The following is an 18637-nucleotide window of genomic DNA, read 5'->3' as shown; positions in this document are numbered from 1 at the left end:
TTTCAAGGAGGGAATATGAACTATGTCAAATGCTGCTGCTAGGTCCATCAAGTAAGATGAGGTTCAGTACTTGACATTAGATTTAGCAATAATGAGGTCATTTATGACCTTGTCAAGAGCAGTTTTTGTGACATGCAGGGAACTTTTCTGTAGTTGATAAGGGGAGTAATGCTATAAATGAGGACACTCTAACTTGAAGAGGTCACATATTCCCTCATAATTTAGAACTAAGAAATGGGGGAGCTAGCTGGGTTCTTCCCCAGACACCTTCACACTTACCCAGGGTATCTTACTGATTCCCAGAATATTGTGGCAATTTAGTTTCTAATTGGGGGAAACATGTTTGTTTCTCTTTCTTCTGGGTAGTTTAATTCAATTTATATACAATGAGTAATTTCAGCATTCATTTTAGAGTTTTGATGGCAGTGTGAAGGAAAGAAGTTGGAATGATTAGAGATACTAGTGAGAATAGAGATGGGTGGCAGGAGAAAGTTGAAGTTGGTTCAATGGAATGGAATCTCTGTCCTCTAAAAAGTAAGAATTTGGTGGGCATAGTTTGTTTTTAGCTTAGTCAGTGACTCATGAAATTGATTGTAGATTGGTGATGAGCAGAGCATAAGTAGAATAGTTTAGACATCCTAATGGCAGCTACAGAAATTTAAAACATGATTTATATGCCTCAAAATCTATGAATCACTGTTAAAATTGTGATTTATTTTTGACTAGATAACTCTGCAGTTCTTCAAAACCTGGCTCTCATGTGCTCAGAGCTGTTTTAGCATTAAGAAATAAGTGTAGTCTCCTGTTGCCATCTGCTCATTCCACATGTTCTTTTGAAACTAAATATTGGAACTTCTTTAACAAAGCAGCCCTAAAATGCCAGGTTCGTTGAGGATGCCAGGTTCATTGAGGATATATTTCTTGCCACTCAAATAAGAAAGTATAATCTTGTCAGCTGCTTAAGTGTTCACAAGGTTGTGTCCCTTACAACTCACAAATTCCAGAAACCCTTTGTTGTAAGGAAGCAGCTGAGTAATTTCTTTAGTGCATTTTTATGACCTAGCTATCTTATTGCACCACAGTAAACAAAGTCTTCATTATCTGCTTCAGTTTTTTTCAAGTCTTCAATAAACTGGTGGCAAAGGCACAAGCACAAAGAACATTCATAATCTTAACGATCACTTCCATCACACTGTGATCTTGACTTGGACATGCTCTTTCAACAAATGATGTAGGAATGTTCTCTGAAAATTTGCATAAACCCTTACAAGTTTTTCTTCTTTCATTGCAGCTGTGGCAAGTACATTTAGCTATTTATGGTTTAGTCCTTGCTTCTCATATTCCCTATCGGTTGGTAGGTAGCCGAGGCCTGCTCTGGTTCATGTGTACCTGTTCTCATGAGGGAAAATTTGAATTTGTTTTTTGTCTGCAAGTCACAGGGGGCCTCCCTGGGCACAGGAAGTACACAGATTGAGAAGATATTGACTCTCCCGTGACAGTGCCTGTGTTTCTAGGATAGAAATACGTCTTGTGTTTGCATTTAAGAGTTAGAAAATAATGTGGAGAAATTAACATTGATCAGATGCTAGATTTTTCACAAATAATCTTAACTGTTTTATAGCTTTTAGAAATCACATGTGATATTCACCAGTGTAACATGGGATCTTATGGAACAGGATGATTTTATCTGAGTATTGCTCCATAGGTCATTCATAGGTTACATTGGAAATAATCTGGTAGTCACTACCTTAATCAAATGGTCAGAGGTAGCTTTATTGATAGTAGGACAATGTGACATTATATGCTTCCTGTGGTGACACAGTATGACGTATACAAAATCACCTATGGAGTATTCTTGCCAAAAATGTTAACTTGAGCCAAACGATGCCTTTAGATCCAAATTGCAGTTTAGGGGAAAAAAGTGATGGAGGAAAAAGGTTAATGACATAAAAAAAATCAGAAAAATCTAAGATGTAGAACTTTCTATAAGCAATTGGTTTGGTTTCGTTTCTTAAAATTAATATGAAAAAAATGAGATATGATTGTTCTGGAACTAAAGAGACCAAAGAGATATCAATATAATAGCTGTTTTAGTCTGTTCAGGCTGCTGTACAAAGTACCACAAACTGGATGGCTTAAACAACAGAAATTTATTTTCTCACAGTTCTGGAGGCTGAAAGTCCCAGATCAAGGTCAGCTGGGTTTATTGCTTGTGAGGCCTCTCTCCCTGGCTTGCAGATGGCCGCCTCTCACTGTGTGCTCACAGTTGTAGGGAGGGAGAGAGCTCTTCTGTCTCGTCCCCTTCTTAGTAAGGGCACCAGCCCTATCACATCAGGGTCCTCCCCTTATGACCACATTTGACCTTTATCATCTTCTCACAGGCCTTATGTCCAAATATAGTCACAATGGAGGTTAGTGCTTCAATATGTGAATTTTGGGAGGATGTAAACATTCAATCCATAACAACAGTCACATACAGTAGATAAAACTTAAATTTTTTGTACATATTTGGAAAAAAATTTGTAAAAGACATTTCGTAGATAAAGTAATTTGAATACAGGCTGGATTGTAGATGTAGGCATTTTCTACCATATACTCCTTAGTCCTGAATCTATCTATTTGTGTTCTCTTTAAGCTAAACAGCATGTGTGTTCTTTAATGCTTTATACATACTTACTTACTTGAGAGAAATCGTCTTTGGTGATGTAATTTAAAACTGAATGTTGTCACCATGGAAAAATAAATTCCTTCCAGATTCGCTTTTTGAAAAAGTCATTGTTGGATATGTCATTCACCAAGAACACGATGTTCCAAATTTATTAAAATTGGCTTATTGCTTAGTTTTATTCTCTAATATCAAATAGGAATCTGGAAATAATTGTTAGTGTCATGGTAGTTTATGAAATTATCATGAGACAAATAGGGTTTTATTAAGAGGAAGTGAACTTTGAACTTTTTCTTTAAATGTATACCTTTTAGCGAAAAAATATGAGGTTTTGGGGGAAACAAATTGATGAAAACTATGCATTCTAATACAAAATAAAAGATGTAATATAGATCCATTTTAGTAAGCATTCCAGTGTCACTCATAGTTTTTTACATGCTTCATTTTCTTTTTAGTGATGAGTTCTTTTGATTGGCCATCTGTTAGGCTATAGGTGACCACTGATGTCTAAAAAGACCTGGCAATCCTCTCTTCTGTGGAGCCCACTTTGACTATTCCAGTCTTTCTTTCTCTCTAACTTTTTGGAACTCCTATTATTTAGGGCTTCAACCACACAGTTTATAACATTTAAATATTGTGTACCAACTAGATTTTAATTTTGTTATGTAAAGGAATAATTCCTTACATTTGTGCTGTCCTGCAAGAGGTACACCCCATTATACACTGATTAATTGATTATCATCTCAAATTTAAATCCCTTCACCAGAAACTACGTTTTTATTAGGGAGAAATGCGTTTGAAAAGGAATTCTTTTTTCCCTCAAGTTTCAGAGTTCACAACAAACATTCATGACCTTTAGGCATAATAGGTTTGGAGTAAATGTGGTTGAATGAGTTTCTCACTGAACATAATTTGAATGAGTTGAATGAGTTTCTCACTGAACATTTTTAATGTTTAGCACCGTGTGACACAGTACAGAGATTTTCTTTGACATTGGTATTTATTACTGATTTGGAGACTTAATACTGTTGGGAGACCTCACTTGTCATTGTGAGGAATAATTGATATATACGTATTTGTATTTATATACACACATAATGTTCAGAATTCCCAGGACTTAAGCAGTTCTTCATAATTATTGTCTAGTGGTAGTAGTACGTTCTATGTATACTGGACTTTGTGAGAGTAATTTTTATGTTTGACCTGTCTTTTTTTATGGAGGCAGACAACTTTGGATCAGAAGGTCAGAATTTGCATTTGGGTTTTATGACTTGTTAGTTCTGTGTCCCAGCTTATACCTCAGTTGCTACTCTCCCAACCTCAAAAGACTATTTTGAGAATCAAAATGAAATAGTGTACATAAAAGTGCTTTGTAAACTGTAAAGTACTAAATAAATAGGAGATACTAAAGCCATTGGCCTTTCATTAGTAAATTTTAAAAATTGTGAATGCCTGGGAGTAAAGACCTGTATCTTATTTTCTAAGCACCTGAATGTGGCAGTAGTTATGAAAAAATTTCTCATTTTGTAGGGGGGAATAATAAATATTTAAGTAGCTAAAATGCACTACAGTAATATATGATTATTTCCAAATTGTACAAGTTGGCTTCATATGTAAAAATGTATAACATGTTTTAGAGAGAAACACTGTGATATCTGATATAATTTTTATAACATTTTCAGGTTTGAAAACACAATGGCAGGAAACAGCCTTGTTCTACCCATCGTTCTTTGGGGTCGCAAAGCACCAACACATTGCATCTCAGCAGTACTTTTAACAGATGATGGGGCCACAATTGTAACAGGATGCCACGATGGACAAATATGTCTCTGGGATCTTTCAGTGGAACTGGAAGTGAGTATTTTAAATGCCTATTGTACATTTTAAATATAAGAAACTACGTATTGGAAGATAACACAGTCCCAGAATAATACTTGGGCTTCTAATATATTTTTGACAAAATATGTTTTCACTGAAGTTGGTAGTATACAGATTGATTATTTACATTTTCCATCAGAGTTGACTTCTGCTGGCTTTGGCTATTTTGAAATATAGTATCTACCCTAAGTGGCTTAATATGTGTTATGTTTTAACAAATTCAAAAAATATGTATATGGTACATTTAAGATTTTTCAAAAGATAATAACCCATACTGAAGGAGGTTTCCAAAGGGGTATTAAAAAGCAGTTTAAAACATTTAAACTTTCTGTGATAAATGCTTTGAAGAGGGCATAACTTGTATAAAGTTTTGTTGTATTGATATTTGAAATCACTATGTGTTTATTGTCATTCCTTACTACTGTGGAATGCTCAGTGTGCTCTGCTTCTAGGCCTCTCAGTGGGCAGAGCTAGGAAAATATGATTTGGGGACATGCACACACACACACACCACACACACACACACACACACGAGTTCACACTGATACCTTCAGTTCTAATATAATACCACTAGGTGTATCCTACTTTACTTCTTTCCATATTTGTAATGTTACCAAGCAATCAATGGGCTCACTACCCAATGCACATAAAAGCCAATACCATGGCACCAGCCTTTGATAAAAGAGAAGCTTTACTGCAAGTCAACTGGCAAGGAGACTGGAGGGTTGTTTCTATTTTTGGCCTTTATGAATAATGCTGCTGTGAACATTTGTATACAAGTTTTTTTGTGGACATATGTTTTCATTGCTCTTAGCTTTACATCCGGGCATAGAATTGCCAGATCAAATGATAACTCTGGGTTTAACCATTTGAGGAACTGCCAGACTGTTTTCCAAAGTGACTGCACCATTTTACATTCCTATCAGCAGTATATAAGGGTTCTAGTTTTTTCACATCCTTCTCAACATTTGTTATTGTCTTTTTGATTCTAGCTATACTAATGGGTATAAAGTCATATCTCATTGTGGTTTTGGTTTGCATTTGTTGATCGCTAATGATGTTGAACATCTTTTCATGTTCTCTTTGGCCATTTGTGTATTTTCTCTGGTGAACTGTCTATTCAGAATCTTTGCCCATTTAAAAATTTTTTTAATTAAAAATCTTTTCCTCTGCCCATTTTAAAATTGAATTATTTTTCTTTATATTTATAAGGATCGTTTATATATTCTGCATACAAATTCTTAACAAATAAATGATTTACAAATATTTTCCCCCATTCTGTGGGCTGTCTTTTCACTTTCTTGGTAGTGTCCTTTGAAGCACAAAATATTTTAATGTAGGTGAAGTGTAATTTATCTATTTTTCCTTTGTTTGCTTGTACTTTTGTTGTCATATCTAAGAAATCACCGTCAAATCTAAGGTCACGAACACTTATCCTTGTGTTTTTTCCTAAGAGTTTTATGGCGTCACCTCCTACGTTTAGGTCTTTGATCCATATAAGTTAATTTTTATATGTGGTGTGAGATAGGGATCTGACTTCATTCTTTTTCATGTGACTATCAAGTGATCCCAGCACTATTTGTTGAAAGGACTACTTGTTCCCCATTGAATGGTATTGGTACTCTTGCCAAAAATCATTTGACCATAGGTGCATGGGTTTCATTCTGGACTCTCAGTTCTACTCCATTGTTCTATATGTCTATTCTTGTGTCATATCACACTGTCTTAATAACCGTTGTTTTATATTAACTTCTGAAATTGGAACCGTGAGTCCTCCAATATTACTTTTCTTTTTACAGTCCTTCCCTGGCTGTTGTCCAATATTTAGACATAATTTTTCATATATTTTTGTTCCATTTTTCTAGATTTTACGATAGGAGTAAAGTCGAGTTCAAGTTACTCTGACTGAAAATGGAATTTTCCAGCAGACTCATGTACATTGGAAATAAACTATTGGCAAATTTTGTTTTTTGGGGTAAATTAAAGAATTGATCAAGAGTATTTTTTCCAGTGGAAGAATACTGAATCTCTGTATAGAGTTGAGGTTGGATGTATAAGAAAATTTTGGATGTATGGGAAGGTTTTGTAGGTCTGTTCCAACTATGAACAATGATTGAGTTTGCAAAACTCAAACTGAAGATGTGTTTGTCTCATCTTGATGGACAAGATGAATTTGTTTGGAAATATTTTTTGGTTATCACATATCAGAGTCACAGAACAATCTCAGTACTCTTCCCATGAAATATTTAATTTTGAACAATTTAGCTTTCCTAGTATATTAGGATCGGTGGTTTGTGAGGTGGACACCATGAAGGGTACAAACGGGATTTAAAGATATTGGTCATATTCTGTTTCTTAAAATGTGTATTGGGTATGTGGCTATTCAATTTACTTTTTACATCTTATATATGTTATAAATATTATTGATATTTGTATATGTTAAATATTTATTTTAAAATGTAGCCTCAAGTAGCCTGCAGTAACAGCATGTCATTTGTTACAAGGTAGTAAGTTTAGGAGCTGATTGCCAGGCTGTTTTAGAATAGTGGGTCTTTTAAGACAGCCTTTCTGTTAAGCACTATGTCACTAAATCAGTGGTTTGTGAAGGTTATTAGTTCCTGACAGTTAACATTGATACCATCATTTGCGAAGGTACTGTCTTCTATTTTCTGTCTTTGGAGATGTGAATCCAGAGACTCTAAAATTGCTTTCAGATCAATGAAATTATCATTTAAAAAAGAAGTGAGGCCAATTACTGTGTTTTATATACTAATTCAAATTCTTAACCTGGTTTCCCAGTGTGCTAGAGCTTAGTGCTTAAGACTGCCTTGGTTTGAATCCTGACTCACTCTCTATATGATATTGGACAAGCAATGTCATCTCTTGCTCCAATTTCGACTTCAGAACTACTTGGGAAGGTGATTGTGAGCATTAAATGGATTAGAGTTCACTGTTTTGATGCTCTTAGTTTTTGTTCTTAGATTTTAGTGTTCTGAACAATTCTTTTCAAATTTATTTCTGTATATTTATATTGAATATTTACCAGGATATCTAACTAAAAGGTAAATTTTTAAATTTGGTACTCACACCAACATATTTTTGCATTTCTAGATTAATCCTCGTGCGCTGTTATTTGGTCATACAGCTTCAATCACTTGTTTATCTAAAGCTTGTGCTTCTAGTGACAAACAGTATATTGTGAGTGCATCTGAAAGTGGGTAAGTATTTTCTTATTTACTTTTTTTCTTAATAAGTCTTTATAACTAGTACCAGTGTATTGTAAGTAGGAGGATTTTTTTTTTCTTCTGGAGTATCTTCTAAATAAATGCTTTTCATTGTCTAAACCTAAAGGAAGATATTTGAAATATGGTTTTAAGGATGTAAATTTTACCTCTGTTAATCGTTCTTTAATACTTTTATTGTAATTTATGGTCATGTCTTTTTTTTCCTCTTTGTTTGTTGAGGAACTCAGAATATTGTAAAAAAGTTAAAGCATGATTATTAATCCCCCTGGTATTTTTCTTGAGTTGGCAGACCACTTTGAGATTTCTTTAAAAACCTGAATGATGCTAGGCCAGTGTAAATTTGGAAGATGAAGCCATGCAAAATTCCATACAATTATATTGATGTATGTTAGTACATTGACGTAACTATTTGTGTTTCTAAGTCTCAGAATGTAGCTTGCTTTTGGAGAGGTAGGTCATTGATCAGTAGTTGTAGGGATAGAGTGTGAGGAATTTTTAAAACATTTTGATGCTTAGAAAATTATATATTTATACACTATGCTATTGAAGAGAACTGGGGAACTTAAAGAGAATTATATAAGAAATTGTTCTCTCTCTCTCTCTCAAAGAGAACCTTGTGTAATTTTTTGGAAAAAGAAGAGACAACATTGGGTAAAAATATAGTACCTTTTGGTCAATTAAAGGATAATTCACATTAGAATGTATATTCTAAATTGAGTGTTCGTTGAAAAATTGTTTTATATCATGTGAGATACAGAAATTAACATCTTAAAGAAAACCCAAGTAATATTAGGACCATTACATTTTATTAGTTACCCTAGTTTTCTTCCGTTAAATAAATCTTATTTCTTCAAAAGACAAGGCATAGTGACATTTCTGATTTTCAACATTATGTCTTTAGTTTGTTATATGTTTTTTTGTATACATTCAATAAAATTGCAATAAATACAGTATCAAAACTGGAATATTATATTTAATTTGCAGAGGTTTAGAATTCAATTGACTTTAACTTTTATTTGTTTTTTTCAGCACTAAATTTTCTAGCTACCTTGACAAATCTCTGTAGTTTAAATTAAAAGTTTATTTCTTATTTTTGTCACTTGCCTCTTGTATATCACTTGGGGGATCTGCTCTGCTTTGTTGCTTTCCTTACTTTGAAGTTCCAGGGCGAGGAAGCACCCACTATCTGAAGCAGCCACTCTCTGGAACAGAGGCATAGAAGAGAGTTCTGGAGGGCCTTACATCAGTTCTGCCCAGAACTGCTTTATAAGAATACACCAACCAAAAGGAAACCAGGAAGTGCAGTCCTACTATGGGCCCAGAAGGGATGGGGGTTGAGGTGGGGGGTTAGCAGGCTGGAGAGGGATTTGATGGTGGATGGGAGGACTGGAAATTTTGTTGAACAGCAATAATGACTATCTACCACCTTTTCTGAAATATGTTAGTTTTAAAGGAAGGTTAATTTTAAGCCACTGTGACAAAGTTGAACAGTGCTTTTAAAAATCAGATTCAAAGCTAGCTATTATTTTGTTTTATAGAGAGATGTGCCTCTGGGACGTGAATGACGGCAGATGTATTGAATTTACAAAATTAGCGTGCACACATACTGGCATACAGGTTAGTATCTATTTCTGTGACCAAACACAAATTATTACAACTATACAATTAAAAGATATTTTTAAATCATTGAGCCAATATTTTCATATGAAAAATGATGGAGAAAGGTAATAGAAGAAGAATAGAATTGAAGTGGTAAAAGTATTCCTCTTAAGATGGTCCAGTTGGGAAGCTAAGAAGGAAGAGAAGATTGATGGGGAAAGATGTAGGGTGAGCCAATTGCTGCTTCTGCTGTCTTGAGCTCTTCTGGTTATCCAAGTGAGATCCCCTTTACTACTTGGGAAAGTGCTCTAGATCTCCATTCCCCAACCCCTGGGCTGTGGCTGGGTACTGGTCCATGGCCTGTTAGGAACCGGGCCATGCATCACCGCCTGAGCTTCTCCCCAGCACCTTGCCCCCGGCGCTGTGCATGGAAAATTGTCTTCCACGAAACCCATCCCTGGTGCCAAAAAGGGTGGGGACTGCTGCAGATCCTAAATAATTGAAATTCTTTCTTGCAAAAGCCTTTGTGATTTGCACAAATTGACGTGCCTTTTGGACCATATCTTTTCCTTGCTCGTGCAATTGGTCCTTGGGCACATTTTAAGACTTCCTAACTCTTCAGAAGAAATGTCCATTTCATGTGCCTGGCTTAATATGTAGACTTTTTCACAGGAATTTGTAGGTTTTGACTTACATTCTTGATATTCTTTCTTACTTTTTCATAGTTGTCAGATTCTCTGTGCTTCAGTTTACTCATTGTTTACTATGATGAGTGTTGGGAAAATTATGAATTATATAGAAAATGTGATCAATTATGTTCTCAATGGGAAAGGAAAGGGAAGAGAACTCACATTTATTGAGCAAACACTGTGTAGCCATTTCTTGTATTGTGTTTCATTTGTCCTCCCCGCACCCTTACAGATTAAATAGGAATGTATCATTTTACATATAAGGAAGCTGAGGCCCTGATTATAATATGTTTGAACATCAATCATCCTTCTAAATTATTTGGTCATAACTAGTAATTATAAGCCTATATTCACCTATTCCCATTTGTTTAAAATTCATATTATTTTTGTGACCCACCTGAGCTTCTCTTTTGATTTGATTTTTGAAACTGATTTTATTAAACTGTTTTATTAATTTATTCAACAGTCCTGTTTTAGAAGCTAGAAGGGGATAAAAAAATTATCATGTTCTGCTCCAAAAAAGTTCAAAAACAAGGATAAAAAGTTAGGACAAGAATAATTTTTGTTAGATATTTAAACATATTAATATAACTTGATGTATATGTATATACAAACATATATATACTGTGCACCATATAGTGAAAACCTGAAAATATTACTGAAGAAGTTGTGCATTTAGGAGAATATCATCATAAGCTTGGTGAATACGTAATTAGTTAAGTATCTAAACTAAAAGAGAACATTTAAAAATCTCTTTCCTTTTGACATGAATTTAGTTCTACCAGTTCTCTGTTGGAAATCAGCGAGAAGGAAGGCTTTTATGCCATGGACACTACCCTGAAATCCTCGTTGTGGATGCCACCAGCCTTGAGGTGTTATACTCCTTAGTATCAAAGATATCACCAGACTGGATTAGCTCCATGAGTATTATTCGATCCCACCGAACACAAGGTCAGTGTATTACGCACTGTAGGATCTTCAGCACCATGATTTAAGGTTTAATTCACTGTGAAGTTATTTATCATAAATTAATAATTTTGGCTATATTTTATTTAAGAAATAACTGCTCTAAGAATTTATGATCTTTCTACTCCCTCATAAAGTGGTCTTTGATTTAATTAAGATTTAAAATATTAGATTATCTCCATTCCGTGGGTTAGATCAGCAGCTTTTGGGTGATTTTCTGAAGTGGAGGAAGGATATCTTAACCCTTGGGGGAATGGTGGGGGGAACTGTAGTTTTACCTGTATACTTCTGGAGCCTGGTTTTGTCACTTGCTTAAGAGGCATAGGAAGTGTTTCCATTTCATGTAGAGATAATGAAAAGAGAGGAGATTATACACAATTGAAGTTAATGAAAGTTCCTGGTAAATGCCTGGTATATAGTTGGCACTCTATTATTATCTTTTCTTCATTTCTGTGAAAACCTTTCAGTAACAACCATTAGAGCAAAAGTAAAATTGTTCAGGAAAAGAACAATAATTAATGCTGAACATTGAATGTACATTCTTACAAGTCTTTTGAAGAGCATTCTTTTTCTTCCAAGTGGCTTCATGGTTATGTTATGTGCTGTCCGTAAAGGCTGACCTGTAACTACCACAGCCACTACCACCACCACAAGGACTTCACTTGTTGAGTGCTCATGGTATCAGTCGCCATGCCAAGCAGTTACGTATGATCAATTTTCACAATACCCTGTGGAGTGGGTACTGTCGTTATCCATCGTATAGATGAGGAGACTGATGAGGTTTAGGGTTGTGGAGTCTTTGCCTAAGATCACAGAGTACGTATGTGGCTGAGTGGTGGCCAGATGGACTCCAGAGTTGTTACTTTAACCATTGTGTTAACATCGTTTCCTGATAGTGAATTTTCTTCAACTTTATGGGACTTTTCCTTTGAAACCTCTTAGGGTTGGAAATCAGCTCACAGCTTTTTACTCAGTAGCCATTCGGCAACTATTTATTGAGTGCCTACTATCTTCCAGGTGCAGGGGATTGAAAATACTTATGGGACTCAAAATCTAGTAAGGGAGAACGATATATAACATAAACAAATGACAGTTCGGGGTGTAAAGTGTGCAAGGTGGAGAAATAGGACAGAGGGGAAAGCAGTGAAGGGGCTTGAGGGCAGTGGGAAGGCCGCCTAGATCGGATGAAGTCTGATCTAGGATTTGGAAGATGAGGAAGAGTTTGTCTGGCAGACATGGGGATCAGGATGTTTCTGCCAGAGGAAAGAGTTATACAAAGGTGCAAAAGCATTAAAAAGTGCAGGTATGTGTGAGAAACTATAAATTATCTTTTTCTGGGGCAAGAAGTATGAGAAGAGTGGTAGGATATGAGGCTGGCAAAGTTGGCAGGGGACAGGTCAGAAAGGCCCTTGTGTGTCAGGGAATTCGGCCTGTGGCAGACTGGTACTGTGAAGGGCCAGGTACAAGGTATTTTAGGTGCTGTAGGCCACATGGTCAATGTTTCGACTACTCAACTCTGCTGTTGTAGCATAGCACAAAAGCAGCCATCGACAGTATGTAAATGAAGGAGCCTGGCTGTGTTCTAATAAAACCTCATTTACAAAAACAGCCAGTGGACTGGAGTTGACCCATTAGCTATAGCTTGCTGGCTCCCAGTGTGGATGATGGGTGGCGTCTGGTAAGAATGCTGGAAGGGGCTGAGCACGGTGGCTCATGCCTGTAATCCTAGCACTCTGGGAGGCCGAGGCGGGAGGGTTGCTTGAAGCCAGGAGTTCGAGACCAGGCTGAGCAAGAGCAAGACACTGTTTCTACTAAAAATAGAAAGAAAATTAGCTGGGTGTCATGGTGTGCACCTGTAGTTCCAGCTACTCCAGAGACTGAGGCAGGAGGATTGTTTGAGCCCAGGAGTTTGAGGTTGCAGTGAGCTATGATGATGCCACTGTACTCTATGCGGGGTGACAGAGCGAGACTCTGTCTCAAAAAAAAAAAAAAAAGTTTGTTAGCATAGAAAGGAAAACCATTTGAAATTATTAAAAACCTGTTGATTAGAAATAAAAAAATAAATTCAACATAGCTAGAAATAACTTTCCTTAATTTTAAAATTGTTAGTAATCTTTATTAACCTGTGTTTCAAAATCTATTTTCTATTTTAGGAAATAGAGAATTATGATTGTATGCAAATTATAAAACATCCAATTGTTTAATTTCGTTTAAGTGAACCATCTTAATGTTTAGAAAGAAAGCCTTGTGTTCGTAACCTGGGCTGCTTTTCTCTTCTTGGTTTAGAGGACACCGTGGTAGCACTTTCTGCGACAGGCATCTTAAAGGTGTGGATAGTTACCTCTGAAATAAGTGGCATGCAGGTAAGACAGAGGAGACTGGGAATGATATCTGTTTTTACTCTTATGCAATAAAGTCTGAAAGTTTAATAATGATATGCCCCTCCCTTTTTTTAAGCGGAAGGAAAAAGCTATTCTTTTTCAATAGTTTTCTTATAGACGTAGTATAGAAGATCCGCTAGTATGCTGACTGTGTGAGTGAATTATTTTTTTCACTTTTGATGGCAACATCTGTTCTGTCGAGGATATAAAATAGAGAAACATATTGCACAGGATATGAAGAGGAACAACATAAAAGAGGTGGGGTTTTCCTCTACTGCTTCTGTTTAAACTAACTCAAAGGAAATAAAAATAAAACAAACCACCATAAAAAATATACAGAGCCATTTTTAGTCCTCTGTCTCATTTCTTGAATGACTTGTTATTTTTTATGAGTAGGAAAGATCAAGTTTCTGAAAATGATGCTACCCTCTTCAAGTGGGAATTTTTAAGCACAGAATCTGGGAGAAGCTAGATGAATTGATTAGTTTTTTTTTTTTTAATTTAAACAAAAGCACAAATAGCTGCAAAAATTAGGATTAACACACACTTTTATCATCTGCTGTTGCCAGTGATGACACTCTAATTCTCATCAGGATTTAAATCTTGGGAATCTTTGTAGCTATGATATGTGTGCCTAGCTGTTTCTAGGGTGTATTTTTGCTTTTCACTACCTTAGCTCTTACCTGAGGGGCTAAAATGATGAATACATCAAATGGTGCCTTTATTGCATTCTGTTGTCTTTATCATTGTGTGATAATTTTAACTGACAACTGAGATATTCCTAAAGTTTTACAAATCTTTCTCTTTTCAGGATACTGAGCCAATATTTGAGGAGGAATCCAAACCAATTTATTGTCAGAATTGCCAAAGCATCTCTTTTTGTGCATTCACACAAAGGTCACTTTTGGTTGTGTGTTCCAAATACTGGAGGGTAAGATAACTACATAAATAAGAAGCTGTATTTTTTACTCTTTAAGATAATTGGTTTGTGATACTTTCAAAGATAATCATAAGGAAGTGCTTGATGCAAGACTATTTTAGCCATTTAGAATCATATCTGGTTTTGATACCGTATTTCGAAGAGTTGGGATGTGGCTATACATAGTTGTCTTATTTTGGTTCATGGAATGATTCGGTTTGTGACTATATTTTATTGATCTTAATTTCTACTTTTTGCTACTGTTTTAGTCATAATTTTATCAGTATAACATAAGCAGTGGTAGTAAGTTCTCTGAAGGTTGGATGTTTCTTTGTAGGGTGTTATGATACCCAGTTGTCATTTTTTTTCCTGGTTTCTTGGAGTTGGGAAGGTCTTCCTTTGTCACTTCAGACATAATGATGGGCGAAGTGTATTACTTCCACATTGCAAGACTTTAATATTTCGATAATAGGAAAATAGCATGTTTTGAGCAATTGTTCTCTGCCTACCACTTTTTTCAAAATTTTGCGTGTATTATTTCTTTTAATCCTCACAACTCTCTGAGGATAGGTATATTAGTTATTTAATCCTGCATAACAAATTATTCTCAAACTTAGCGATTTAAAGCAAAAAACATGAATTATCACCTATTTTCTATGAGTCGGGAATCTGGACAGGGCTTAGCTGGGTACCTGTCGCTCAGGATGTCTAACAAGGCTGCAATCAAGGTGTCTGCCAGGATTGCAGTCTCGTCTCCAGGCTCAGCTCAGGGAGGATCTGCTTCCAACCTCCCTTATGTGGCATTGACAGGCCTTGGGGCCCACTGACTGTTGGCTGGAGACATTAATTCCTTGCTGCTCTTCCCCGGTGTAAGCAGGCAAGAGACGGTGTACCCAAGACCCACCTAATCTTAGAATTGAGATCTTGCCAAGTCTGCCACATTCTCTACTCTAGAGACAGTCGCAAAATCCAGCCTGCACTCAAGAGCAGGGGGAGAATTACACAAAGGTGTGAATACCAGGATTTGGGATAAGTGGGGCCATCTTAGAGACTGCTTACCACGGTAGGAATTGTTACTTTTCCCATCTTACAAATGAGGAAACTGAGGCAGAGGGGACAGTTAACTTGACAAAGGTTGTACAAGTAGTAGTGGAGTTGCTGAGTTACAACCCTGGTAGTCTGACTACAGCAGCTGCTCTCATTGTTACTCTGCTACGTTGCCTCGCTCCGTGCCTGGAACATGGAGTAGACTGGTTTCTTGAGCCTGCAGGACAAGGGACTGGGCCATACAGTGGAAGGACTTGACTAGGGAATAAGCATCTTAACCTTATCCTGGCCACTGCTACTCTTTTAGAATAAGTTTGGAGAGGAAAAGCTAGCAGCTGCTTGATTAGAATAGGCTACATGGGGTCCTTCCTTTGTCTTAAAATTTAAAATACATGCAAATGGTAACAAAAGACAGTGGAAGAGGATACAGTGAAAAGTGTGCCTCCTGCATACCTTTTTCCCCTGGTACTTCCCTTTCCCTCTTAGAGGTAGTATCTAGTACCAGTTTCTTGTGTGTCTGTTATAAGCCTTTTATAATTATATGGGTAGCCTTTTCTTTCTTTCTTTTTAAAATGCATGTGTAAGAGTGAAAAGGCAACCCATAGTGAGAGAAGATAGTTACAATGTACACATATTATGAAGGATTGTTCAGTATTATTTAAAAAAACCCTATAAATCAAGAAGAAAAATACAGACAACCCAATAGGAAAATGGACAGAATTATTTTATACAAGAGGAAAGCCAGATGGCCAGTAAATACATAGGCAGGTGCTTAGCTTCGTTAATCATCATATTAAAACAATACTGAGATAGTAGTACAACCCACCAGAATGACATTTTTAGGTATTTATTGTTGTAAAGAAGTTTTCAATTTTTATATAGTCAAATTATCATGTTTTATTTATGGTTTCTAAAACAATTGTGACATATTTTAAAAGGGCTTACCATAAGCTAAAATTTTTTTTAAAATTTGTCCTTTTCCCATTTTGTATGGTTTTATCTTATATAGCTTTGAATCTTTAATCTGGAATTTATTTTGCATAAATTGTTAGATGTAGATCCCACTTTATTTTTATTCCAGGTAGATCCTCCAGTTCTTTTTTTTTTTTTTTTTTTTGAGACAGAGTCTCACTCTGTTGCCCTGGCTAGAGTGAGTGCCGTGGCGTCAGCCTAGCTCACAGCAACCTCAAACTCCTGGGCTTAAGCGATCCTACTGCCTCAGCCTCCCGAGTAGCTGGGACTACAGGCATGCACCACCATGCCCGGCTAATTTTTTCTATATATATTTTTAGCTGTCCATATAATTTCTTTCTATTTTTAGTAGAGATGGGGTCTCGCTCTTGCTCAGGCTGGTCTCGAACTCCTGAGCTCAAACGATCCGCCCACCTCGGCCTCCCAGAGTGCTAGGATTACAGGCGTGAGCCACCGCGCCCGGCCGATCCTCCAGTTCTTGATGCCATTTGTTAAATAATTCATTTGTTGTTGTGCCTTGATAATATACTATATTCCTATATTATTGGAATCTGTTTCCAAACTTCTTGATTTGTGTGTCCATTCATGGATTAATATTGTATTATTTTAACTTATATAGCTTTAGTTTGTTTTAATATAGATAATAGGACTGGAGGCTGGACTCCATTGTTCTTTCTTAGACTTTTCTTGGCTATTACTGTAGTGCTAATGTTATATACTGTTAAATATTATAGCAAATTATATTAAATTCAGCTAGGATTTGCTCTGACTTCAAGGCTTGATACAAACAACTTCATTGTTTTCTTCAAAGAAAAGTAAAATAAAAACCAAGCCATTGAGGAATGAGGAATTACTCCTTCCTCCTGTGTAGATTTTCTAACAATATAGGATGGACTTTTATCAAATATTGAACGTAATAGAAAGAAAAATTCTGTTACAAGTTATAAGACTGGGGCTTTTAGTCCTAGCTTTATCACTTCCTGGACACATGACCTTGAGCAGTTGATAAATCCTTATTTGTGTCAGTTTCCTGTCCATTAAATAGAGTAGTAATACTGGTTGTCTATCTCCTGCAGTAATTCTAAGGGTCATACAAGACAATGATTGTAAAGGAGCTTTGTAAACTTTGATGTGTGCCTTTCTAGTGTAAGGCCTGATAAGGTCAGTAGCTTTTGTTGCTGGTGACATTATAGGGACTAGACCAGGCATGGTGGCTCATGCCTGTAATCTCAGCACTTTGGGAGGCCAAGGCAGGAGGATTGCTTGAGACCAAGAGTTCAAGACCAGCCTGAGCAACATAGCAAGAACTCATCTCTACAAAAGAAAAATATATATTAAAAAATTAGCCGAGCATGGTAGCGCTTGCCGGTAGTACTAGCTCCTTGGGAGGCTGAGTCAGGAGAATCGCTTGAGCCCAGGAGTTCGAAGTTGCAGTGGGCTCTGATTGCACCACTGCACTCCAGCCTGGGCAACAGAGTGAGACCCTGTCTCTCAAAAAGAAAAAAGAAAAAAGAAAAAAATGAAAGAAAATTGTAGGACTTGACTTTTACGTGTGAGAATTACCAAATAATAAAAGTGAGTCTCTTAACTTCTATTTGTAGTGTTTTCGAACATTGACAAGATAAGGTAAAGCAAAGTAATTCCCTTATTAGTAAGAGTTATTTTGATGTCAGAGTTTATTGTTAGAAATGTTTTTCCTGGACATAGAAATAAAACGGGACTCATAAGCCTTCATTCCAGAGGTTGATTCCCTATTGCCTTTCTTTGATAGAGTAACTTCTTCCCTCTAGGTAAGAAAGTCTAAGGATTACTGTCCCTGTGTAGAAGGGCTCTCCGGCTCCACTTGTCATACTCTGTTGCTTGTCCTAGGGAGTTTGCACATAGCTGGGGCCTAGTTGTGTTTTCCTTATTTAAGGTGACCATGCCCCAGGGCTCACTGATAAACTGTCTGCATTCAAAGCTGTGAACTTTAAAGACTTGAGTTTGCTAAATATATTTCTGAAAGCTTTTTTTAAAAAAAAGAAAAAATTTGAAATGTCCCTGTATCTTACTTAAATTACAACATGAAGTAGATTGTGAATTCTTATTCTTTGTAGGTGTTCGATGCTGGAGACTATTCCCTGTTGTGTTCAGGTCCTAGTGAAAATGGACAGACGTGGACTGGAGGGGACTTTGTATCAGCGGATAAAGTAATCATTTGGACTGAAAATGGCCAAAGTTACATTTATAAACTACCTGCCAGGTATGTGATAAGTAATAAATTAGGGCTTTCATCA

General features: G+C 36.3%; 1 protein-coding gene across 4 annotated transcripts in view; it reads left to right on the top strand.

The window, feature by feature from the left end:
* WDR7 (WD repeat domain 7) overlaps window positions 1–18637 on the top strand; it is a 284359-nt gene that overhangs the window by 9544 nt on the left and 256178 nt on the right. For all 4 annotated transcript variants that reach the window (XM_069468368.1, XM_069468366.1, XM_069468369.1 and 1 more), the window contains exons 2-8: window positions 4348–4519; window positions 7655–7761; window positions 9327–9405; window positions 10853–11027; window positions 13329–13405; window positions 14235–14354; window positions 18458–18603. In XM_069468368.1, coding sequence (XP_069324469.1) covers window positions 4361–4519; window positions 7655–7761; window positions 9327–9405; window positions 10853–11027; window positions 13329–13405; window positions 14235–14354; window positions 18458–18603 — 863 coding nt within the window. In that variant the 5' untranslated portion in view covers window positions 4348–4360. The remainder of the gene's footprint in view (window positions 1–4347; window positions 4520–7654; window positions 7762–9326; window positions 9406–10852; window positions 11028–13328; window positions 13406–14234; window positions 14355–18457; window positions 18604–18637) is intronic.

Source organism: Eulemur rufifrons, chromosome 5 (genome assembly GCF_041146395.1).
Source record: "Eulemur rufifrons isolate Redbay chromosome 5, OSU_ERuf_1, whole genome shotgun sequence".
In the NCBI taxonomy this organism is placed as follows: Eukaryota; Metazoa; Chordata; class Mammalia; order Primates; family Lemuridae; genus Eulemur; species Eulemur rufifrons.
The sequence above is the reverse complement of the archived record's forward strand: the minus strand, read 5'-3'. Positions and strand labels throughout refer to the sequence as shown.